The sequence below is a fragment of the Hoplias malabaricus genome, chromosome 4 (genome assembly GCF_029633855.1).
Source record: "Hoplias malabaricus isolate fHopMal1 chromosome 4, fHopMal1.hap1, whole genome shotgun sequence".
NCBI classification, from domain to species: domain Eukaryota; kingdom Metazoa; phylum Chordata; class Actinopteri; order Characiformes; family Erythrinidae; genus Hoplias; species Hoplias malabaricus.
The window spans coordinates 71,658,912-71,684,401 of record NC_089803.1 but is presented as its reverse complement, the minus strand read 5'-3'; the positions used below and the strand labels follow the sequence as shown (position 1 = coordinate 71,684,401).

Below are 25,490 nucleotides of genomic sequence, written 5' to 3'. Positions count from 1 at the left end.
CACACACCACTCCACATTAAAAGATACAGTCGCTTCTTACTCACACACACCACTCCACCTTAAAAGATACAGTCGCTTCTTACTCACACACCGCTCCACCTTAAAAGATACAGTCGCTTCTTACTCACACACACCACTCCACCTTAAAAGATACAGTCGCTTCTTACTCAAACACACCGCTCCACCTTAAAAGATACAGTCGCTTCTTACTCACACACACCGCTCCACCTTAAAAGATGCTTAGCGTCGGAATGTAAACAACCAGAGAGAACTGTACTTAGCCACATTCGTAGATGTTCCCTTTAAGAGGGATTTTTCTGTAAAGTTACTATTTTGGAGATGGACATGTTTTTTTTTGGACAGTGAAGATATGTCAGTTGTGTTGTTAAAGATAAATATATTTATGTTAAAGTTCAATAACAGTTGCATGGTTTGATGCACTGTCAACTATTCACCCATCTTCCCTGTGCACTCCGCCGTGAAGACTGTGCCTCAAATTACTTACAATTACGCAAATAAGTAAGTGTTTACAGACAAACAATGATCAATCACCAGCAGTTACTTTCATCAGTTTCAAGTTATTTCTGAGAAAACTGGGGGTTTCTATTTTTTAAAAGGAAGGGTACCAACACATTACTCCACATCTGTAAGCAGCTGTTTAAAGCCTCGCTTCCTCAGTGACTGGTCTGTGTCTGTGGGAAATCAGAGACTGAAGGAGCAGAAGTAATAAGAAACAAAAAATATAGAAAATAACATCAGAAAATAAGAACAAACAAATACATTCATTGTGTTAGCCTTATCCACACCGGGCGACACACACTCTCACATTCACTCACACCTATGGACACTTGAGTCTAGAGTTTTGAAGGGTGGAGGGACGGCGGTGCCGAAGGTTCCAGGAGGGAACGTGTAGCTGCTGCAGAACCGGAGCTAAAGCAGGTTCTCCCAGTTTCTGAAAATCTCACGGTGCCTTCCCACAGTCCCATCTCTGACCATCACCTTTATTTACAAAGCATTTCAGGTGTGTGTCGCAGAACAGCTGGACACAGAACATGCACAGACCCCAGGCATTAACACACACACACACACGTCCAATATCCTACTTTATTAGAACAAATGAAAGGTCTATAAACAGATACATTCACTTCAGACATGAGCACTGTCCCTGCAGCGTCTCTCAGGACGGAGACGGTTTAGAAGCAGTGCAGACGACGTGTCCGTTACAAACATGATCCACAACCCCCCCTCACTATAAACCCCTCTGCTGTTTATAACCCGCAGCAGAAACAAGTATCTCTGCTGCGTTCGTTTTCCCGAAGGTTTCCAGTGTTGTCTCTTAACAGCTCGAATGTATTCTGTAAATATGAACACATTTAGAATCTGACGCCTGCAACTCACTCCAAAAAAGTGTCGACAGCGGTGAAATAAGAGGTAAGGGGTTAATAGTCTCTGCGGCAGAGAGAGGGGGCGTGGTCACCACTTTGGTCTGAACTTCGAGAACTCCGTTTCCCATCCACAACACTGCGGTCGACTCAGGAACTCTGGAGACAGCACTGCTGAACGAGCCTGACCTTCCAGCCCCCAGACGGCTCTGCAGCAGAAACTCTCAGGATACCGTGATAAATACAGACCCACGGACTCGGGAGGACTTCAGAAATCCACTGTCATTGAACACAGTCCACTGCCGCATCAAGAAACACACCCTGAGACTTACACAGAGAACACAGTCCTTCGGCTTTATACAGAAACAGAGTTCGCTGGACCCCGCTCAGCTCAGAGGGTCCGTAAGTCCAGATCCGTCTCCTATGGTCGTCATGAAGAGAATCAAATGACAGCGACCACTCACAAACCTGCGGCGCTGAGTCTCCTCAGTTCCCAAACACTTAAACCGTGTCAGTGTCAGGAGCTCGGCACAGAACTCACCTCCGTCAAAAATGTGTGGAGTGGAGTGTGTCGCAGGCGTCAGATTCCGAGTGTGTTTCTATTTACAGAGTACAGCCGTTGTTCAGAGACAGCGCTGGAAATCTTCAGGAGAATCAGCACAACACAGGTCACAGTTTTTACTGCAGTTTACTAAACAGAAACATTCTGTACATGTAACAACAAAAAATAATAATAAAAAAAAGGTACAGAATGAGGACCGCCGCTGAAAATGACAGCAGCTCTGTTCTGAAAAGAAACAATAAACGTTTAGATCAAAATCTCCCCAAAAAATATATTACACTGCGCCTCCAGGTTAAAAGACCCTTTCACACTTATCAGCCACAACACTACACACACATCCTCTTTTCTAAGCTGAAAGGACAGAGTGGAGGAAGGAGGTTATATTTAATGCTGTGTCAAACAGCTCAAAAACGATGGCTGTAAACTAAACTTGTACCCAACAGTCTAGAGTTTAAAGGGTTAAACACATCAGAGCCCCGCACACAAGCTTCCCACTGTCAAGCTCAGGACAAACAGGTGTCTCCTGGTGTCCGTCATCCCCCTCTGTCTGAAACTGCCCAAGACACACAGCCGTCCTCGTCCACCGTCCTGCGTTTACACCGAGGCGTGTTCCTGGCCCCCAGGCCGTCATCCAGCGCTGCTGCGTCACACAAACATCCTCCTCGCTGCCCAGAAATCCCAGTCCTGTCTAAAACGACCTAGAGACAGAGAGAGACAGAGAAAGAAAGCATGTAACCCCTGTGAGACAGAGCTGCACAGTTTGGTTTAAACAAAGCTGGGCAAACAAGCGGCCCGTGACTAAACGATGATCAGATGTTTGTGTTGTTTCTGCTGACACCACGAGAGAAAGCAAGGAGGAGGAGGAGAGAGGAGAGAAATGTCAGAGCGACACATGGAAGTCAATGAGCATGGAGACTCCCTTATTTGGAGATCAGAGAGCCTCCCGAGACTCGAGCAGTCGTGTTCACGGACAGGGTGGACCCTCTTATGGCCTTTTTTTTCCTTAAAAGAAGCCCCTCCAGTGCTGAACCCCAGGGTCCATTTACACCTGGATATGAGAATGATGCGCCCTCATTTCCGACCCCTACAGAGGGGTCTATATTTCTTTCTCTAGCCATCATTAAAACTTCAGACCTTCTCTAATGTGTGTATTCCCTCTCCCACAGGTTCCTATGGTGCTTTTCCACCTACTCCACTCCACTCTGCTTTTCCCCTCCTCCACTAGGTGAATCAGGTCCTGGTTCTGGAAGCGGGTTCTTGTTTAGTGGCTGTTCTCTCGTGGTTCAGAGCGAGGCGAGTAGGGACTAAACCGTGGCGTGTAAACCTTGCAGAGCGCTGATCGTCCAGAGAGAGTCGTCACTCTACGCCACGCAACGCAGACGACCAGCACCAACTCTCCATCTGTAAAATCTCCAGCTGCAGCAGAGATCACGTTTGTTTTTATCCGACTCACGACGGCAGCTCGTAAAATGACGCCGTGGTCTTTTGAAGAGGTTCAAACGCTCCATGGATCGGTGGCCGACTAAGGACCCATTATTGTGAAGTCTAACAGTTGTGTAACCCACGTAGGGAGAGCAGAGAGTCGTTACGGTTTCAGAGGTCGAGGTGTTGGTTGGTGTTATGGCGTTATAAACAAATGCAGGTTTGTTCAGTGACAACACAGAGCTGCAGCAGTAAACAGAGTTAAATCGCTTCATTAAACAGTCATCGTTCGCATCGTTCAAACACGCTGTCGCCTGATTGGTCAGTGAGCTACATTTTGGAGCCAAAAAAGCCGAGACAGACGTGCATCAGCCTCTTGACTATTTATATATAAACCTGTGAATCTGGGCAAGTTACAGCTCATAATTATCTCAAAATTAACCATTTACTGTCTGTTTATTATGGAGTTTAATTTATTAATATAATAATTAACTTTTATGGCAAATTTCTGAATAAAACAGTGAAATTAAACTAAAAATAAAGTAATATAATAATAATAATAATTTTTTATTTGAAAGCGCCTTTCAAGTGACCCAAGGACACTGTACAATAAAAAATAAAAAATAAAATAAAATAAAAATGAAAATAAAAAAGTAAAAAAAAAAAGAAGAAAGTCAATAAAAGGTAAATGCACATACAAACATAAAATGACCAGAGAGACATATACATAGTATCATCCATATGCTAGTTTAAAAAGATGAGTTTTTAGTCTGGTTTTAAAAACATCTACAGATGAACAAGCTCGCAGTTCGTCAGGAAGACTATTCCACAGCTTTGGACCCGCAACACAAAACGCTCTATTTCCAGAGGTGCTTAGCTAGAAGGTAGAATGATACGGCAATGTAACTATAATATTTTTATAATTTTCCTGCATTTTTAAAGTTATTTTAAACAAGTGAGTGTTAATCTTCATTAATTCTTCTTTAATCTTTTTTTGATTAGTTATTGATTGATTGACAAGTGTGAGGATGGTTTGCACATTTACTTGCATTTCTCTATGTTACCACACGGTGTCACCAGTCTGCGCTCTCTCCACAGAGTCTTAAGGCTTTGCACGAGTCAAATCCCGCTTAAATATAGGCTCATTTTTACGCAAATTGTTTTTTTCTCAATCATAGTTTCTGCGTGAGATGTTACGTGTGCACGTTTCAGACCTTTAGAAACGACGCCCCCGGTCGCTTTTGTCAGATTATTGTTAGGGTTTTTAGGAGATAAGGATTCACCCGAGCAGAGACTTGGAGCGTGTGCTCATCCCCATCATCCTGCCTTCGCTACTGGCTGCATTTCGGTGGCTCCTCTTGTGCGAGTCCAGGTAGACCCTCTTGGCAAAAGCCCGGCCGCATATGTCGCACGCATGCAGCGCAAAGTTCTTAGTGACCTGCACTTTGGTGCGGCACTGCGCCTCCTCCGTTTTGACGGATCCGTGAGAGTTCTGGACACATGGAGAGTGGCTCCTGCGTGTTACAGGAGGTGATGGAGGGCGGGGCCCCTGTGCGACCACGACTGGAGGTGAAGTTGTGGAGCACTCTGCCCTCCGCGAGCCACGTGACGGAGCAGGTCTGTGGCAGCCGTTGACCTCCTCTTTCACGTGGCTGCTTTTTTCCAAGCCTCCGAGCACCACCTCAGCGGGCTTCTTCACAGACTGGGTCTCCAGGGCCGGCAGGATCTTGGCCAGGTAGGCGGAGTTCTTCTTGTGGACCACGCTGATGTGGCGCAGGACGTCCCTCTTGCGCCGAGACTCGTACCGGCAGAGCGTGCAGCGGTAGAACTTGATGAAGATGTCGCTGCCGTTGTCTGTGTGCAGCTCGATGTGTTTGTTCAGGTTCTGGCGGGAGCTGAACTGACGCTTGCAGAGCTTACAGAACAGCTGCCTGAAGTCGAAGCCCACAGAGAGCCTGGGCTTGCGTGTCAGGGGGGCATCCACGTCTTCCTCTCTGGGCCTCTTGAGGTGCTTGTGGTCGGCCTGTGGGGAGTCGGGGGTGTCCGGAGGATCTTGAGGCTTCTGGGCGTCGGAGGAGTCCGAGGACGGGCTTCGGGATGTGCGGATCTTATGAACGAAGCGCATGTGTCTCTGGAGACGCGCCTGCGTGCTGTACGTCCTCTTACAGAGGAGACACTGGCAGGTGTCCAGGCTGAACTGAGGATGGGTGGAGGGGGCCTTAGGGGCAGGGAATGGAGGCTTGTGGGGGGTGGTTGTAGACTCCAGCTGGACTGGGGTGGTGCCTTTGTGACAGAGACCTTGATGTACTTCTTCAAAGTGGCTGCAAAAACTAGCCTCGTTTGCCAGGGTTTTAAAACAGAACGGGCAGCGAGTGCCCTCAGGTCCCGGGGGATATACCTGACCCGTCTGCCTGTCCTTCACCACAGACAGCAGACTGATGGGCACCGTCTGAGACTCTATGAACTTGCGCAGCTCCTCCAGCCATCGTTTGTGCATCTCGTGGCAGTGGCGGCGAACGCTACCCCGGGAATTAAAATCCTTGCCACAGAGGCAGCACATCATCGTCACGCCGTCTGTGCCCCTGCTGATCACCAGCTCGTCCATGTCCTCACACCATTCACTTTCTTGCTCTTCGCTCTCCTTCAGTTTTACTCCACCCTCTCCTTCATCCTGCTCTGACACATGCTCCTTAATTTCTCCTCCTTCTTCTCCGTCCGTGTCATGGCCTTGTCTCTGTAGCTGGGGTGGCTTCCATCCGTCCGCACTGTGGTTAGAGCTGTCCCCTGAAAACGCAGCCTCCAGCTCGTCCTCTTTAACCAGATGTTGGAACACAGCGTTCTGGTTGCCCTCTATGGGCTCCAGTCTCACCCCATAGTCCTGTCTGTCCGGAGGGGGGTACATGACGTCCAGGAGCTCTTTACCAGAGAGGCTCCGCTTGCCATCTCCCAAGTGCTCTACAAAAAAAAGAGACAAAACATTTCAGTTAGTCTTTATAAAGTCATCATGTCCTACTCCAGGGCTGGAAGGACTTGGGGCACTTTACAAGCACTGTTTATTGTAGACTCAGAGCACAGGTGACATTTGGGAGGAGCTACGGTGGCATTTGCAACCCCCCCACCCACCACTAGGGGGCAGCGGAGTGGTGCTAAACAACAATTAATGTTTCTCTCCCAGCTTTCCTCAATTTCAGATCAAAATGGAGCTTTTTCAGAGTGGTCAACGTTCCTGACACACACACACACACTAAACAAGTCTCAAAGAAAGAGGAAAAACAAAGAAACGCTGAAAATCATAGAAAATATGAAGCAGCAAGGCATGCTGGGAGCTCCCTAATGAGTCTCGGCTCCTCCCAGTCATTGGACACTTGTACCGCCCCCTAATGGTTTGTGCTTTTAACAGTGAAATGCTGTACTTTTTTACAGTAAAGAGATTTAAAAATTAGTGTTTTGACTGATAAGTATTCACTGTATTTCACTGTTACAGAGTCAGTTACTGTCATGGTTTTAGTTTTTTTACAGTGTACACCACGCAACGCAGACGACCAGCACCAACTCTCCATCTGGAAAACCTCCAGCTGCAGCAGAGATCACGTTTGTTTTTATCCGACTCACGACGGCATCAAACTTTTAGCCTCTCGCTCTTCTGTTTTCTGCTTCTCTCCAGTCTCAGTTCTGGAGCTGTTATGTGGATTTGTTTACAATATTCTGTATCGCCCCTTTAATCATGTTAATCACGTGTTTTCTTTTATTGCACTGTTTTAATAGTTATAAATGGCTTTTATGTTTTCTTTTCCTATTTTAGCTCTTAATTTGACAGCTTTTTACTGTTTATTTTGACTCTGTAAAGCACTTTGACTTGCCCTGGTGTATGAAAGGTGCTGTATATTAATAAACTTGCCCTTGTGAATTCAGTTCCCTAAAATAGTGCAATATACAGTGAGTAATCTAGGGAATAGTGAGCAGGGGGCGTTTTCAACACCGCCCAGGAGTCAGAGTTCACTAAGAGAGAAACAGGAAGTGTAAACACTGTTACACCACATGGCTTTTACGAGGAATTTATCAAGGAAAGCGGGTAATGTCTACCATTCTGTATATTTTCAGTGAAGGAGGGTACGATGCGGACGTTTGCAGACCTCAGCGCCGGACGCCGATGGCAGAATGAAGTGATAATGTAAACACTGGACCTGAATACATAACGTAGAATAATTTACTGCTGTATACACCAAGCCCAAGTCTACTCCTCAGTGAGATGGTTCGTCCAGAGCCTTGTGGTCATTAAGAAAAACACCTTTGTGAGACACTGACCGTCCGGATGCGGCCGCTTGGAACAGCAGTAGAACTCCTTGTGCCTGAATAAATTCGGAAGGCCGCGGAAGAGGCTCCGACAGAGCTTACACTCAAATATGGTGTCCACCTCCTTCAGCAGGATGTGTTTCAGCTGGGTAGTACCTGCGGAGGGGCAGAAGAGGGCAGTATAAGAACATACAGAGTGTGCGGAGAGGTCAGAACAGGTCCACACTGGTCCTCCAACTCCTCCATGCAACACATACCCGAGCGAAAACACTCTATGATCTGCTGGATGCCGGACTTGGAGGTCTTCATGGGCCTCTGCAGCAGCGGGGGGTCTCGAGGCTCCGTGGAATCCACTGGAAACACAGAGAAATGAAAGCGATGAGGGAGCCGCAGCTGAAGGCGTGTGGTCACAACATGTGACGTCTCGGCGGGACGTGGTGCGGGGGCCACTGTTTCACGTGGAGCACTGTGATCAATCAATCAATCAATCTGACATTGTTTGTACAGCACCTTTTAGACAAGTTCAACTGTGATTACACTGCTTTACAGGGACTTAAAAAACACAATTTAAAAATGAATTTAGAGTCTAATACATGTCTGACTGATAAGACAAGAACAACAGATACATCATTCATTTATTCATTCATTCATTCATTGTCTGTAGCCCTTATCCAGTTCAGGGCGGCGGTGGGTCCGAAGTCTACCCGGAATCACTGGGCGCAAGGTGGGAACACACCATTCACCCGGAGGAAACCCACACAGACACAGAGAGAACACACCACACTCCTCACAGACAGTCACCCAGAGGAAACCCACGCAGACACAGGGAGAACACAACACACTCCTCACAGACAGTCACCCGGAGGAAACCCACGCAGACACAAAGAGAACACACCACACTCCTCACAGACAGTCACCCGGAGGAAACCCACACAGACACAGAGAGAACACACCACACTCCTCACAGACAGTCACCCGGAGAAAACCCACACAGACACAGGGAGAACACACCACACTCCTCACAGACAGTCACCCGTAGGAAACCCATGTAGACACAAAGAGAACACACCACACTCCTCACAGACAATCACCCAGAGGAAACCCACGCAGACACAAAGAGAACACACCACACTCCTCACAGACAGTCACCCAGAGGAAACCCACGCAGACACAAAGAGAACACACCACACTCCTCACAGACAGTCACCCGGAGGAAACCCACGCAGACACAAAGAGAACACACCACACTCCTCACAGACAGTCACCCGGAGGAAACCCATGTAGACACAGAGAGAACACAACAACAAAAATGGAATATAGATCAATCAAATTAAATCAGCAAATACATTAAAACAATTATAAAAATAATAATAAATATCAATAAATAAACAGGGGTACACTTTATATTAACAATATTTGGTGGATTCGCTCTACAAAGTCTGGATCACACACTCTTCTGAACTGTGTCCCCCCCTCCACAAACTTTTGGCCACATTCACTGCGCTCAGCAACATCCAGAACTATGGTTCTAACGTGGTGAAGCTCACCTGGGGTCCGGCTGGCCTGGTCCGGCCCGGGAACCGTCGCCTCGTGACAGGGGTCCTCTGTCTGACAGGACTTCTCATTGCTCGGGGTCCGCTCCGCCTCCATCTCCTTCCTCTTTGAAGCAGGGGTCCTAAAACTAACACAGAACAACAACACGGTTATTAAACACCACCACCATCACCACCATCTTCTTCATCAAGGTTGAAAGGTTCTCCAGATGTGGAGCTGATGATGGAGCGATTTGATACAAGCGCCCCCTAGTGTCCACTCCTTAAATGAAGTAAAATACTCTTTACCAACAAACTGGCTTCATAAAGGCACTCAATACAAGGCCTGCTCTGCTCACAGCACCGCCACACACTGACCACTACATGGAGACAAAACACAGCTTCACCTCGTGTTGATGGAAGCAGTGCTGCTGGAGTTTTTAAACCCCTCAGTGTTTGGACAGTCCACCGACCAAAAACATCCAGCCGACAGCGTCCTGTGTCACTGATGAAGGACTAGAGGACGAGCGACACACACTGTGCAGTGACAGATGAGCTACTGTCTCTGACTCTACATCTACAAGGTGGACCAACGAGGGAGGAGTGTCTCACAGAGTGGACACAGGGTAACTCCACCTGTAACAGTGATTACACACTGCATGCAACTCACTCCACAATACACACTTCACACTCCACTATACATACACTCCCCCCGTTAAGCGGTGTTTACTCATGGTGTATCGGCGTGTTGTTGTTGTTGTTTGGGACTGAACACAGCTCCGTCATCAGTTCAGACAGATCAGTAGAGTTTGTTCCTTCCTTGTTGCAGCGTCCAGCTCTCGCTGGATTCTTTCGTCGGCCACCGATCCAAGGAGCGTTTGAACCTCTTCAAAAGACCACGGCGTCATTTTACGAGCTGCCGTCGTGAGTCGGATAAAAACAAACGTGATCTCTGCTGCAGCTGGAGATTTTACAGATGGAGAGTTGGTGCTGGTCGTCTGCGTTGCGTGGCGTAGAGTGACGACTCTCTCTGGCTGTACTTGGCGAAGCAGAGAATGGTAGGGATCATATAGTGGGAAAGCATCATAACGCTGAACAGTTTCGGTGACACTGACCCACCACCCACTTCATACCTGCTCTGTGGGGTTCTTGACCATTGAAGAACAGGGGGAAACGTGGCTACAGTCTGTAATTGCAGAACTACTGAGGGACCTGTGAGGTCAGTGGAGCTAAAAGTAAGTGTAAAAATACAGAGGTGACTTTAATGTTGTGGCTGATCAGTGTGTGCTGTAAAAGTCAGAGAAAGGTCGGCACTGCTGCCCTATTAGATTAATATAGGGTTGGTGTACAGTACTAGCGTGTGTGTGTGTGTGTGTGTGTGTGTGTGTGTGGTTATTTACTTCTGAAGCTCCAGGCCCTGATGAAACCACACTGTAATATAACTGTCCCAGCCTTATTCCCATTACAGCGCTGTACATCTCCACCCCACACTTTACATCTCAGTTTATGACTCAGCCCCCGCTCAGAAAATATCACAGACCCTCTTTCCCTCAGCTCTGTTCATCTCTGCGTTCCTTCAATGAGTTCAACACCTTCAGCGTTAAAAGACAACAGCGATACGAGTCTGAACTCTACACCAGGGAACGCCTGCTAAAGAGACACTGGGTTCGTCTTCTTCTTGAGGTTTCACCAGTTTAGTGCTTTTTTCCAGAGCTCTGTACTGACATCAATGGGGTGGGGGAAGGAGGGGGTGGTTTCCTATCTTCCTCCAAAAGTTACATAGTGTAGTTTCCACAGTCCTGAGCCCAGAGCAGCAATGACAGAGGCTCCATTGTCACTGTTGCAGCTCAGTGGAGCATCACGGTGATGGTGAAGCTGTAATTTTAGGGCAAAAATATACCACTAACCTCTCAAAATGGCTTTAGATGTTTATACCTCACACAAAGACCAATAAACTCCTCAGCGCAGGTCTGTTCTCCTGGTTTTAACTGAGTGTTGGAGTGTTAACTGTAGTACAGACCTCCTGAGCTGTAAATAACCTCCTCAGTGATCTGCTGCACTTTCTCACTGTGTTTATTCAGTGCCATGAACGTAAACAGCACTGTGACTCCACCCCCTCAAAGCTACAGCGCTGTGACTCCACCCCCTCAAAGCTACAGCACTGTGACTCCACCCCCTCAAAACTACAGCACTGTGACTCCACCCCCTCAAAGCTACAGCACTGTGACTCCACCCCCTCAAAACTACAGCACTGTGACTCCACCCCCTCAAAACTACAGCACTGTGACTCCACCCCCTCAAAACTACAGCACTGTGACTCCACCCCCTCAAAACTACAGCACTGTGACTCCACCCCCTCAAAGCTACAGCGCTGTGACTCCACCCCCTCAAAGCTACAGCACTGTGACTCCACCCCCTCAAAACTACAGCACTGTGACTCCACCCCCTCAAAACTACAGCACTGTGACTCCACCCCCTCAAAACTACAGCACTGTGACTCCACCCCCTCAAAACTACAGCACTGTGACTCCACCCCCTCAAAACTACAGCACTGACTCCACCCCCTCAAAGCTACAGCACTGTGACTCCACCCGCTCAAAACTACAGCACTGACTCCACCCCCTCAAAGCTACAGCACTGTGACTCCACCCCCTCAAAACTACAGCACTGTGACTCCACCCCCTGAAAACTACAGCACTGACTCCACCCCCTCAAAGCTACAGCACTGTGACCCCACCCCTCAAAACTACAGCACTGTGACTCCACCCCCTCAAAACTACAGCACTGTGACTCCACCCCCTGAAAACTACAGCACTGACTCCACCCCCTCAAAACTACAGCACTGTGACTCCACCTCCTCAAAGCTACAGCTCTGTGACTCCACCCCCTCAAAGCTACAGCATTGTGACTCCACCCCCTCAAAACTACAGCGCTGTGACTCCACCCCCTCAAAACTACAGCGCTGTGACTCCACCCCCTCAAAGCTACAGCACTGTGACTCCACCTCCTCAAAGCTACAGCTCTGTGACTTCACCCCCTCAAAGCTACAGCATTGTGACTCCACCCCCTCAAAACTACAGCGCTGTGACTCCACCCCCTCAAAACTACAGCGCTGTGACTCCACCCCCTCAAAACTGCAGCACGTGTCCAGTGTCTGAAACAAGCCCCAAGCCACAGCTGGACACGGCCTCCCCCCAGAAACCAGCCCCGAACACAACAGGAGCCGAGCCAGCTCTGGAACTCAAGTGTGGACTTCAGCAACTTTCATCATCGACGCGCTGCGTGAGACGTCACTGGTCACGTGAGCGCAGAGGAAGCAGCGTGTAGCTCTCTCTGTGTGTTTGTGTGTGTGTGTGAGAGAGAGAGAGAGACTGACTAACTACTGGATTTCAACTTCTGAGCCCGAACAGTTCTCCCAGTGGTCGAGCTCGTAGTGTTGAGATCCAGTTGAAAAGCAGAACCTAGGTTTTCCATCATTGCATTGCGTGTTATTTACCCGCGTCCTGGTCGCTCCTCGAGCCCGCCTCTGGTGCTACACTGACTCCAGTCCACAGAGAGCCGGAGAGACACCGTGGGGGCTCTAGCTCTGACTCTACGCTTCCAGAACTTCGGAGACCGGTTCGGGTGATGGACACTACTTGGCCAGTTCTGTCTTCGTGGAGGCGTATGTTGTCGCGTGCAGGGTCCTACCGTGGCGTGTGTGTTGCTCCAGTGGCCACCGTCCCTCCTCTGCGTACGGACGCATGCAGCGGTGCCCTCAGACCGGGGGAGCCGAGGCTGGAGATACGGCGGGCGGCGGGACACGTGCTTCCAGTTGCGGGCGGTTACAGCTGTGTGCACGTGTATACAGAGCCGTGAACGCGGGCAGTGGACACGAGGCGCACGCACACACCTCGCACGGCGTACAAAATAAAGCACGCGCTGAAAGAAACAGGATCCTCTCTCCAGTCACAATGCACGATTTGCATCTGCCCCCCTGACCACATTCTTACCGCCCCCCCCAACACGTACAACCCCTTTACCACCTCCCACTCCCCCACCCCCTCCTCCTCCCTCTTTGAAATCTCCTTTACACGGATATAGACAGAAGAAACGAGTACAAAACACATCTTTCACATCGTACACACACTTATATACGCCCCCGCTCCCAAACAACAGCCCCTTGGCCGAGGGTGCGCCGCGTGCCGCGCTAACGCGGCGGCTACGAGGGGAGAAACCCACCGTGCGTCCGGTCCGGAACCGCGGCTCTGGGGGAAGGCGCTGCGCGGCGCTGGCGCGCAGGAGCTGAACCTTTGCGCGGCTCCCCGCCGCTCCAGGCCGAAGCGCCAGCAGCAGAAAGCCGCACGGGGCCGCTGGGAAATCCGGATGCTGCCCGGGGGAGGGTAGACGCTGTGGGGCCGGGGCCGGACCCTGGAGCGTAGCGTCTTCCTCCTCCACAACAAGAGCGAAGCGCAGGCGCCATTTTCTGCTCGAGCGCCCGGCCACGAGGCTGGAGTCTCACTCCAACTCCCCGCTCCACCTTAAACAGCGCGGTGCACTGAGCAAGGGGTGCGTGTTTTAAGGTGGAACGGGCAGAAACCCGGAGAATAAACACGCAAGCCTCGGCCTCTCATCCAAACCCGAGCGGCGCGAGACTCCGAGAACGCGCACTTACCTGCAGAGGGTCCGCGAGCGCTGTGAGGGTCCCCGCGCTGCGCGAGCTGAGTTGATTCTTCACTATAGCTCTCAGCTCACAGTGCGCGCGCACAGCCGCCAACTCTGACACGAGCTCTGAGCTCAGACACTCCCAGCGCTGACCAGTACTGACCCATTAAGAACCAGTACTGACCCATTGCAAATCAGTACTCACAACACTGAAAAGTCCTGAACCATTACAGACAAGTACTGACCCATTGCAAACCAGTACTGACCCATTACAAATCAATACTCACAACATTGAAAAGTACTGACCCATTACAAATCAGTACTCACTAAACAGACCAGTACTAACTCATTACAAATCAGTACTCACTCAACACACACCAGTACTGACCCATTACAAACCAGTACTCATTAAACACAGACCAGTACTGACCCATTACAAACCAGTACTCATTAAACACACACCAGTACTGACCCATTACAAACCAGTACTCATTAAACACAGACCAGTACTGACTCATTACAAATCAGTACTCACTAAACAGACCAGTACTGACTCATTACAAATCAGTACTCACTCAACACACACCAGTACTGACCCATTACAAACCAGTACTGACCCATTACAAACCAGTACTCATTAAACACAGACCAGTACTGACTCATTACAAATCAGTACTCACTCAACACACACCAGTACTGACCCATTACAAACCAGTACTGACCCATTACAAACCAGTACTCATTAAACACACACCAGTACTGACCCATTACAAACCAGTACTCATTAAACACAGACCAGTACTGACTCATTACAAATCAGTACTCACTAAACAGACCAGTACTGACTCATTACAAATCAGTACTCACTCAACACACACCAGTACTGACCCATTACAAACCAGTACTCATTAAACACAGACCAATACTGACCCATTACAAACCAGTACTCATTAAACACACACCAGTACTGACCCATTACAAACCAGTACTCATTAAACACAGACCAGTACTGACTCATTACAAATCAGTACTCACTAAACAGACCAGTACTGACTCATTACAAATCAGTACTCACTCAACACACACCAGTACTGACCCATTACAAACCAGTACTCATTAAACACAGACCAGTACTGACTCATTACAAATCAGTACTCACAACACTGAAAAGTACTGAACCATTACAGACCAGTACTCACTCAGCACAAACCAGTACTGACCCATTACAAACCAGTACTTAATCAATACAGACCAGTACTGACCCATTACCTGCCAGTACTCACCACAGACCAGTACTGACCCATTACCAACCAGTACTCACCACAGACCAGTACTCACTCATTACAAACCAGTACTCACTCAGCACTGACCCATTGCAAAGCAGTACTCACTCAGCACGGAAGAGTATTGACCCATTAAAAACCAGCACTGACACAGCACAGAGCAGTACTGACCCATTGCAAACCAGTACTCAACGAAGACCAGTACTCAGCACAGACCAAACACTGACTCGTACTGAGCAAGCACAGATCAGTACTGACACAACACAGCACAGTAGGCCTACTGACACCACACTGACAAGTACTGATCCAGCACTGCCCAGTATGCAAAATATGTTGGTGCTGCTTGGCAGTTGTTATGGTATCTACATTGCTGGCTTTGGTGTTGCTAGTGTAGCCCTAGTGGTTGCTAAGGTGTTGCTAGACCATTGCTTGGGTAACTAATGGGGTTGCCATGGTGTTGCTTGGCAGTTGCTAAAGTAAATAATGTGGTTGCTGAAGTGTTACTAGGGTATCTGGTTGGCTGCTATGGTATTGTTAAGGTATCTAAATAATTGCTATGGTGTTCTTATGGTATTGTTGCTATGGTGTTACTAGGGTATCTAATGTGGTTGCTATTGACTTGCAAGGGTATCTAAGAGGTTGCTAAAGTGTTGTTGTATCTCAGTTGTTGCTATGATGTTGCTAGGATATCTATGTGGTTGCTATGGTGTTGCTAGGTGAAATTAGTGCTAGTGTATCTAAGTTTTTGCTATGATTTAGCCATGCTATCTATGTGGCTGCTATGGTGTTGCTAGGGTATCAAATGCAGTTGCTAAGGTGTTGCTAGCGTATCTACTATGGTGTTGTTGGGGTATCAGAGGTGGTTGGTGCTGCTTGGCATTTGCTAAAGTGTCTATATTGCTGCATTACTAGGGCACAACACACACTGTGCAGCGACAGATGAGCTACTGTCTCTGACTCTACATCTACAAGGTGGACCAACGAGGGAGGAGTGTCTCACAGAGTGGACAGAGAGTGGACACAGGGTTTAAAAACTCCAGCAGCACTGCTGTGTCTGATCCACTCTACACCAGCACAACACACACTAACACACCACCACCACGTCAGTGTCACTGCAGCGCTGAGAATGACCCACCACCACATCACACCTGCTCTGTGGGGGTCCTGAGCGCTGAGGAACAGGGGGGAAAAGGGAGGGGAAGTATGCAGAGTAACATATGAACTACAGAGTGACCTGTGTGGTCAGTGGAGCTCATCCAGCAGTGCCCCCTGGTTTAACACAAGGAGCCCTGTTTTGAAGATGTAACCTGAAGGTGGATGTACACTGGCTGCATTCCAAAGCTGCGTTTCTCGGCCGCTACGTCATAGAAAGCTATTCCAGTGTGAAAGACCCTTTTTTGCGATTTGAAGGACGCAACAGACATATCCTTCATGGCCAGCACTTACCCACAATTCTACGCGCATACGGCACAAAGGAGAAAACAAACAAAAAAAACTGATCTTCAGAAGTTTCCAGATCAGAGTTTGTTTACCTTGTAAAGTGTAAAATAAATGATTATTTAAAATATTTGTCTTTATACCATATTTAATCAAGTTTACAGTATCATAGAAAACATGTAGTTTGTTTAGTAGTATTTTATTCCAGTAGAACATCTACAATTGAGGGTAATCACAGTTCTCTCTGGCTGTTTACATTCCGAGGCTAAGCATGTTTTAAGGTGGAACAGTGTGTTTGAGGTGAAATAACTGACTGTTGTTTGTACGCTACTTGTACGCTAAATTGTCTGTAAGTGTTTATTCACTGTTTGAATTCCCACAAAAACTCATGTGTAACTCGAGCTGTTTAGTTTTGTAGCACTGGCGCTAATGCAGTTAGCCGTCTCCCGAGTTTGGAGACAATTCCACCTTAAGTAAACCAAAACAGCAAAAATAAGTCAGTGTTACCCCCGTATGGAGCAGGAGTGGAGCAACATCCTCGTTTTGATTCCTGCTTCTCAGTGTTTGGAGTCTCTCCGTTGTCTAAACACCTCTAGATGCCTCTGCCATGAGCAGAGAGAGAGAGAGAGAGATTAGCATATCAGACCGAGGCAGTCACTCATTTACAGACACTGGGGCTTCATAAACACAATCAATTTTGTCTTTGCAACAGATGAGACCTTTCCAGTGATGTCACAATGAAGTCTCCTTTCATTTGTGTGACCTAGGTTATGAAATAGTCTTCATAGGACGGTCCTACTGAGGACATGTACTACCTCGGCTGCAGCCTAGGCTTTGGACCGCAGCTACTTAGTGTTTGTCCTCTCTTGTGATGGAGATAGGTCTAGAGTGCCTCTTCCTCCACCCTTTACACAGCACCCCATCAATAAACACACAATGAGGCAGCTCATAGTTCAACAGGTAAAAAATGTATTTATGCAACATCTGAAATTCAAAACATGGTCAAACTTGAAAATACACATCCACAGAAGTGTAGAGAACACTAGAGAGTAGAGAAGTGTGGGCAGGCGCTGGACAGAGGACACGCTGGACATCTCCCTTTAGGCTGTAGGCATAGGGCTGTATTACAGCACCTCTAATGGGACACTGTGGTAGATTACAGGAGATTAGAATATAAAAATAAGGCCTTGTTAGTGGTAGATATTGTTATGATATTCCCAAAAGCATCAGTGTTCAGTTCCTCTCAGGACGGGAGAGTGTGTTTACTCTGACGATCATGGAGCAGTGACTGAAACCAGAAAAAAATGAAATCAGGACCCTTTGCTGCTTGGTGTGGAGGGAGGACGCAGGTTACCAGGAGCTGGGCACTACCTACACTCCTAAGTTCCTTACACACATGCACAGTAACCCAGAACTTTACTGGACTTTACCTGGAGGAACTGTATGTGTGACCCCAACGGTCCTGTGATGATGTACAGTACCTGTGACACATCACCAAGAGAAACCATTATGTATACTTACCTGTACTTACTCACCTGCATACGGGTCATGTGAGAGGGAAAAGAGTACTATCTCTTGATGCTGAGTTTTACTTACCTGGTTGAATCCATTCTCCACAGAGGGAAGGGGGAACTAGCATCTAGAAGAGGGAAAATATATTATCTAATAAATATTGATATTATGAATGAACGTTAAACATGCCATGGCTGTAACTGAATCTTGGTACAGTTGTTAGTTCATTGTTAATTTTTATTGTGTATGAAACTTGTGTCCAAGATACTTTAACTTATACCTCTTCAGGGAATGGTATATTCTAAGGGGCGGGGCTACCTATATATATACCACACAGGGGTAAAAAAAGGGGAGACTCTGCTAGACCGTAGCGAGAGGAGCATAACCTAAGGGCATAATAAGACTCAATTGATTTAGTTGTCTTTATCCTTTTTGTCTCTGCTTATAGAGAATTTTGTTTTGTTAATTTTTTTGTTCACAAGGAGCGCGCGTGTATATATATTGTAAATAGTAATTTAAAGTCTGGTGTGTAAATAAAGGTGGAAGGGAACCAAAAATCGAACCTCTCGGTGTTATTTCGAGTCGACCTTATAACATCTCGGGCCTCTCGCCCGACTCTACCCATAGAGAACACCTCCCACCATTTCACTTTGCGATGGTGTAGGGGTGAGCTTTATCACAAATGGTGGCAGTGACTACGAACCTGATGACAGCAACCACATACAGTCCACGACAAGAAACGAGAGAGAGGTACGACGCCGAAAAGCGGAGGAGTGTTGTGTAACTCCAATAATAACCACTAGGAGAAGATGGCTCCCAAGAAACCACCAGTCACCCAGACACGGAGTGAAGAAGAGGAATGCGAGTCAACCACCGTCAAAGGGAATACATCGGAGATCACTAACTTACAGCAGATGCTCGAAAGCTTTTTCAGCTCTCAACAGCAGAGAGATGAAGAACTGCGGAGAGAAGCGACGAAGCAAGAGCAGAGGTGGCGTTCCCTACAACACCAGTTCGGCCTTCTACAGGAAGAAGTACGGAGGGGCCAAAGTGGAGTACAACAACACAGGGAAACGGAGCATTCCACAACAGCATCGCACACAATATACAGACCCGCGACTCCGGCAGTAAGTACATACGACGCGATGGGAGAACAATTAAGGACAACACAGGTAGCGTGGCCAAGACTCCCGCAACTTAAAGATGATGATGACATCGAACATTACTTCATAATGTTTGAGCGGTTAGCGCTAGCGGCTAGATGGCCGAAAACGGACTGGGCTTTTCATCTGGTCCCCTTGCTGGAAGGAAAGGCAAGAGCAGCCTACGTCGCCATGAGCGTTGAAAAAATAAATGACTTTGAAGCAGTGAAAGAGGCTATTCTCAGAAAGTTTGAGATTAACCCTGAGACTTACAGACAGCGTTTCCGTAAAGGGCACGTATTAAAGAACGAGACGCCGAGGGAACTATTCACGCGGCTCACGGGACTTTATGAGAGATGGATACGTCCAAAAGACAAGACAAAAGAGGACATTGGACAAACCATCGTTCTGGAACAGTTCCTGAGCGTAATCAATCCAGAATTGAAGAGCTGGATATTGGAACGCAGCCCGACTTCTGCGGAGCAAGCGGTTGAAATGGCAGAAGCTTTCATCGCGGCACGACAAGCCGAGGGAGAGTTCCAGCTCGGAAAGTCAACCTTCAACAAACAGTCCAGTAAGTTTGAGAGACGTGACTATGGTAGTGGTGTTGAACGTTCAAAGCCAGCCTTTAAAATGCAGTGGCATAAGTCCATTAAAAGCTCAGCTGAAAAACCAAAAATAAGATGTTTTAGCTGTAACCAAATAGGACACAAAAGCTCTGAATGTCAATATCCTCCCACTAGCTCTAACCAACTGTGCTACACCCCTGAAAAAGAAAATCCCTTTAGTACACAGGAATGTAATGATGAAACCACAGTAACAGTTAAATTGAATGGCAAACAGTTTAGGGCTTTATTAGATACTGGGGCAAGCCAAACTTTAGTCACACAAGCATGTCTTGAAAACTCTCAATATAGCCTTACAGGTACGTTAAAGGTCAGATGCATACATGGTGATGAGCAGATTTATCCTACAACTGAGGTTAATATATCAATTAAAGGGCAATCCTACCTGGTACGCGTAGGAGTGGTACAAAACGCTCCATATCCCATCATACTAGGCAGAGACATCCCTATTTTGATTGATTTATTGAACTATAAAAATGTAAAAACGGCAGAGGCTATGGTAGTGACCAGGCAAAGCAAAAAAAATTTAGCCAAAGAAAGCACAGAACTTTTTAAGGAATTGCCATATGCTGCAGAAACTAAAAAAAAGACAAGGAGAGATGTAAGGAAAGCTAAAGTTATGGGAACCAAATGTCTGGAGAAAATAGAACTGCCAGATACAGATAACATTAGTTTACCCATTAACTTTGAACAACTCCAAAATTTAGATGAAACTTTAAAACCACTATTTGAAAAAAGCAAACACTATAGTGACATCTCTGATAAAGGTTGCCACTTAGCGATTAAAGATAACAAGCTATATAGAATCACTGATAAAGGTGAGCAACTAGTACTCCCGGTAAGCCTTAGGGAGAAAGTGCTTAAAATGGGACATTCAGATCCCTGGGCAGGCCACTTCGGGCAAGCTAAAACATTCAGCCGCATAGCATACAGATTTTACTGGCCAGGTCAGTATGCAGATGTGATTAAATACTGCAATAATTGCCCGGAATGTCAACTCACTGCAACTCTAAAAAAGTCAGACAAGGTGCCTATGGTGAGCATGCCTATAATAGACATACCATTCTCTCGCATAGCAATGGACGTAGTAGGGCCGTTACCTAGAACAAAAAACGGAAACCGTTACATTTTAGTAATATGTGACTATGCGACAAAATATCCAGAGGCTTTTGCCCTCAAAAACATTAAAACTCGTCAAATTGTCAATGCTCTGATACAACTTATTTCAAGAGTAGGGATCCCGAAAGAGATATTGACAGACAGGGGCACTAACTTCACTTCAAAACAGATAAAGCAAGTGTACGATCTATTAGGCATTAAAAGTATTCACACCACACCATATCACCCTCAAACTGATGGGCTAACGGAACGTTTCAATAAGACTCTGAAACAAGCTTTACAGAAGGTGACGAACAACAACGGTACAGACTGGGACATGTGGTTACCCTATGTGCTGTTCGCGTATCGTGAAGTACCTCAAGCTTCCACTGGATTTTCCCCGTTTGAACTCCTTTACGGAAGACGGGTGAGAGGTCCGATGGATGTTCTGAAAGAAGCTTGGGAAGGTGAGCAGAGTGAACAGAAACTGAACATTTTAACGTATGTCTTGATGATTAGGGACAAGTTGAGTCAATTGACGAGTACTGTCCATGAAAACATGGAGAAAGCTCAAGAACAGCAAAAACACTGGTATGATAAAGTGGCAAGGAAGAGAGTTCTGCAAGTCGGGCAGAAAGTACTTATTCTACTACCCACCAGTGACACTGGGCTTTTAGCCAAATGGCAGGGGCCATTTAAAGTGCAAAGACAAGTTGGAGAAACTACATATGAACTCCACCTGCCTGACAGACGGAAGAAATTTCAGAGCTTCCACATTAACATGTTGAGACCCTGGAAGGAGCCTGAGAATAAGAGTTCGGAGCAGCTATGGATAAGGGCCGTTCATGATGAAGACGAGGTGGCTGAACAGTATTTCCCCACAAGAAACGAAGGTGCCGTTCTTCCAAAGGTGCCCCACTTAACATCACGGCAACAAAATGAACTACTACACGTGGTCCCACCTAAGCTTTTCTCAGATGAACCAGGATTAACAGACGTGACCCAGCATAACATCAGACTCATCAAAGATGAACCGATTAGGCAGTTCAACTGCAGAGTTCCAGCACGACTTGTCCCTGAGTTGAAAAAAGAAGTTGAGGCTATGATCAAAATGGGAGTAATAGAACCGTCAAAGAGCGAATGGTGCAGCCCTGTCGTCTTGGTTCCCAAGAAAGATGGAGGCTTACGGTTTTGCATTGACTTTTCAAAGCTAAACGCCGTGTCTGCTTTTGACCCATATCCCATGCCAAGAGCAGATGACCTAATAGAGAGGCTAGGGAAGGCTACAGTTCTGTCCACGGTTGATTTATGCAAGGGATACTGGCAAGTTCCACTCAGCCAGTCCGCTAAAGAACTGACTGCATTTAGAACACCATCAGGACTATACCATTTCCGTACAATGCCATTCGGATTACACGGTGCGGCTGCAACCTTCCAGAGGTTAATGGACGACATTCTCAGAGGTACGGAGGACTTCGCGGCAGCTTACATAGATGATGTGGTGATCTACAGTTCATCCTGGGAAGAACATCTACAACATCTAGGCATTGTCCTGAGGAAGATCGCAGATGCAGGTCTGACAGCAAACCCCAGCAAATGTCATCTCGCTCGCGAGGAGGTCTCATATCTAGGTTACATCCTGGGCGGGGGCCAAATAAGACCTCAAGTGGACAAAGTTGAGGCCGTGAGGGCAACACCCCAACCTAATACAAAGAGGAGGGTACGTTCATTTTTAGGTCTTGTGGGATGGTACCGCAGGTTCATCCCTAATTTTTCAACTAAAGCAGCAGCACTGACGGATTTAACCAAGAAGGACATGCCTCAAAGGGTTAAATGGACAGAGACCTGTGAGTATGCTTTTAAAGACCTCAAAAATGCATTATGCCAGGAACCAGTTTTAGCCAGCCCTGATTTTTCGAAACCTTTTATTGTGCAGACTGATGCATCAGGTACAGGGTTGGGTGCTGTCTTATTACAGGGGGAGGACGATGAGAGAAAACCTATCCTGTATATTAGCAGGAAACTGTTTCCACGTGAGACTAACTACTCTACCATCGAGAAGGAGGCTCTCGCTATCAAATGGGCGCTTGACTCTTTAAAGTATTACTTGCTTGGACATGACTTTGTTCTAGAGACAGATCACAAAGCTTTGCAGTGGATCCAGAGAATGAAAGACTCTAATGCTAGAATCACACGATGGTACTTGTCATTACAGCCCTATCGTTTTACTATAAGGTATAGAAAAGGTACCCATAATGTAACAGCTGACTACCTGTCCCGCCGCTGGGAAGGCGTTGAGCTTAAGGAGGGGGGTGTGTGATGATGTACAGTACCTGTGACACATCACCAAGAGAAACCATTATGTATACTTACCTGTACTTACTCACCTGCATACGGGTCATGTGAGAGGGAAAAGAGTACTATCTCTTGATGCTGAGTTTTACTTACCTGGTTGAATCCATTCTCCACAGAGGGAAGGGGGAACTAGCATCTAGAAGAGGGAAAATATATTATCTAATAAATATTGATATTATGAATGAACGTTAAACATGCCATGGCTGTAACTGAATCTTGGTACAGTTGTTAGTTCATTGTTAATTTTTATTGTGTATGAAACTTGTGTCCAAGATACTTTAACTTATACCTCTTCAGGGAATGGTATATTCTAAGGGGCGGGGCTACCTATATATATACCACACAGGGGTAAAAAAAGGGGAGACTCTGCTAGACCGTAGCGAGAGGAGCATAACCTAAGGGCATAATAAGACTCAATTGATTTAGTTGTCTTTATCCTTTTTGTCTCTGCTTATAGAGAATTTTGTTTTGTTAATTTTTTTGTTCACAAGGAGCGCGCGTGTATATATATTGTAAATAGTAATTTAAAGTCTGGTGTGTAAATAAAGGTGGAAGGGAACCAAAAATCGAACCTCTCGGTGTTATTTCGAGTCGACCTTATAACATCTCGGGCCTCTCGCCCGACTCTACCCATAGAGAACACCTCCCACCATTTCACTTTGCGATGGTGTAGGGGTGAGCTTTATCACAGGTCCATAACATATATACCAGTCATTACCAGGACTCTATCCTGCCAGTGCACAGTATGAGTTATGTCTGAGTGAGCCCCTGTATGAACAGAGCCGGGAATGTTCCGGAGTATCATACTTTTATCTAAAAGAAGTGCTGTCAGTTCCCAGTGTTTCAGTGCCGCCACAGAACCAAAGACTCACCTAAAAAAATGACACAAAACGCACAAGAAAAAGTTGTTAGTGTCCAAATACGGGATGAGTCTTTATTTTATTTATTTTATGGACCAGCTGACTTTAGTTCCTCAGGTTCCACTACACAGCCAACACTCAAAACCTCTCCAGCTGTGAGAACACACACCTGACATGGAAAATATCCAGCTGTACACTACACATGTGATAGGACAACTCAGGAAAACGTCCAGACCTGATACCCCTGACTTAGTTCATACGTGAAAATGGCTTCACGTACTCAACTGACTGCTTGTGGATTTAGAAAGTCAGAACCCTTAAGTATTAAATAAGCATCAACAAACACTGCCAGTTGGACTGTGTGGGTAACTAATGTACATCTGAGTGCACTGAGCACTATGGAGAAGGACTGAGAGCTTAATTGCTTCAGAAACACACAAGAAGACCATTCAAATGGTCTTTAGAATAACACCCACACCCTGCTGCTGTAGATCATAGCTGTGGGCAAAAGGTTTAAACAAGATCAACATAACTCCTACACTGTTTATCCGAATGTATGTAGACACTTTCCAATCACAGCGCAGTAGGACTGACCACTGCAAGGCAACAGCTGGAGCAGCTGTACATGAGCCTCGGGTCAGTTAGAGGAGTGTAAAGCAGAGGAACTATGATGAGTCCCTCTGGGAGAAGCTGGAACGGTGCTTGGAGTACTGGGCGATATGAGTTGCTCGGTCGGCCTCTGCGTTTAGTTTCTCCTCCATGTGGCAGATAGGGGGCAGAATCACGTGATTACAGCTTGGTAGCATGGTTTAAAAGAGACAGTACATGAACAAACAGTGGGGACACAACAGAATAAAAATAATCGATGTATTTGATATAGAAAAGATGTCGATTAGAAGTTCTGAAAGTCGAACTTACCCAGCCCTAGGTGCTTGTGATTTAGATTTAGAAACTAAACATCCATCTCCAGCCCCTGACCTCACTAATGTTTAAGTGGAGGAATGCCATCAAATCCTTACAGAAGAGTAGAGACTGTTACTGCAGGGAAGAGGAACACACTCCTGACTGTGGATGAGCAGGGGGTTATTACGCAAAGCAGGAGTGTTTGATAAAAACTGAACAGGCTTGAATTTGTGCTTAAGTTAACGGACTACACCGAGGAATCCTGCTTTGTGGCGTACCCCTGATATCTGCATCCGGCAGAAGGAGCCACAGGTGAGGACTTTGTTGGTGTGTGTGTTTAGACGCTGGTATTTGTCCCATGGCTAGTTTTGCATAGCTGCAAGGCAGCATGGTAATAACGACACACACATACAGAGCGAGATACACGCAGCAGACCTGG

The 25,490-nt window shown here is 46.8% G+C and overlaps 1 protein-coding gene across 5 annotated transcripts; it reads right to left on the bottom strand.

Moving 5' to 3' along the window:
- Positions 1 to 2,510: 2,510 nt before the first annotated feature.
- On the bottom strand, positions 2,511 to 18,101 carry znf800b (zinc finger protein 800b). Of its 5 annotated transcripts, XM_066669740.1 has the most exons (7): positions 18,077 to 18,101; positions 17,063 to 17,157; positions 9,207 to 9,340; positions 7,917 to 8,012; positions 7,672 to 7,815; positions 4,650 to 6,321; positions 2,511 to 2,642 (listed from the first exon to the last, which is right to left on the bottom strand). In XM_066669740.1, the coding sequence occupies exons 2-7, from the start codon at positions 17,089 to 17,091 to the stop codon at positions 2,633 to 2,635; spliced, it is 2,085 nt and encodes a 694-aa protein (XP_066525837.1). In that variant the 5' UTR covers positions 17,092 to 17,157; positions 18,077 to 18,101; the 3' UTR covers positions 2,511 to 2,632. The 5 variants fall into 5 exon arrangements, with proteins under 5 accessions (XP_066525837.1, XP_066525840.1, XP_066525841.1 ...); XM_066669743.1 differs by lacking the exons at positions 17,063 to 17,157; positions 18,077 to 18,101 and adding an exon at positions 13,846 to 13,984; XM_066669744.1 differs by lacking the exons at positions 17,063 to 17,157; positions 18,077 to 18,101 and adding an exon at positions 13,413 to 13,526.
- Between the last annotated feature and the right edge of the window lie 7,389 nt (positions 18,102 to 25,490).

What these genes read in the sequence shown, in the direction of transcription:
- znf800b (XM_066669740.1), bottom strand. Translation starts at nt 17,091, where the DNA reads ATGTTGCTCCACTCCTGCTCCATACGGGG. An exon ending in CCAGGCCAGCCGGACCCCAG is followed by an intron (nt 8,013 to 9,206) that starts GTGAGCTTCACC and finishes CTGTGTTTCCAG; the next exon opens with TGGATTCCACGGAGCCTCGA. An exon ending in CAAGCGGCCGCATCCGGACG is followed by an intron (nt 6,322 to 7,671) that starts GTCAGTGTCTCA and finishes TTTTTTTTGTAG; the next exon opens with AGCACTTGGGAGATGGCAAG.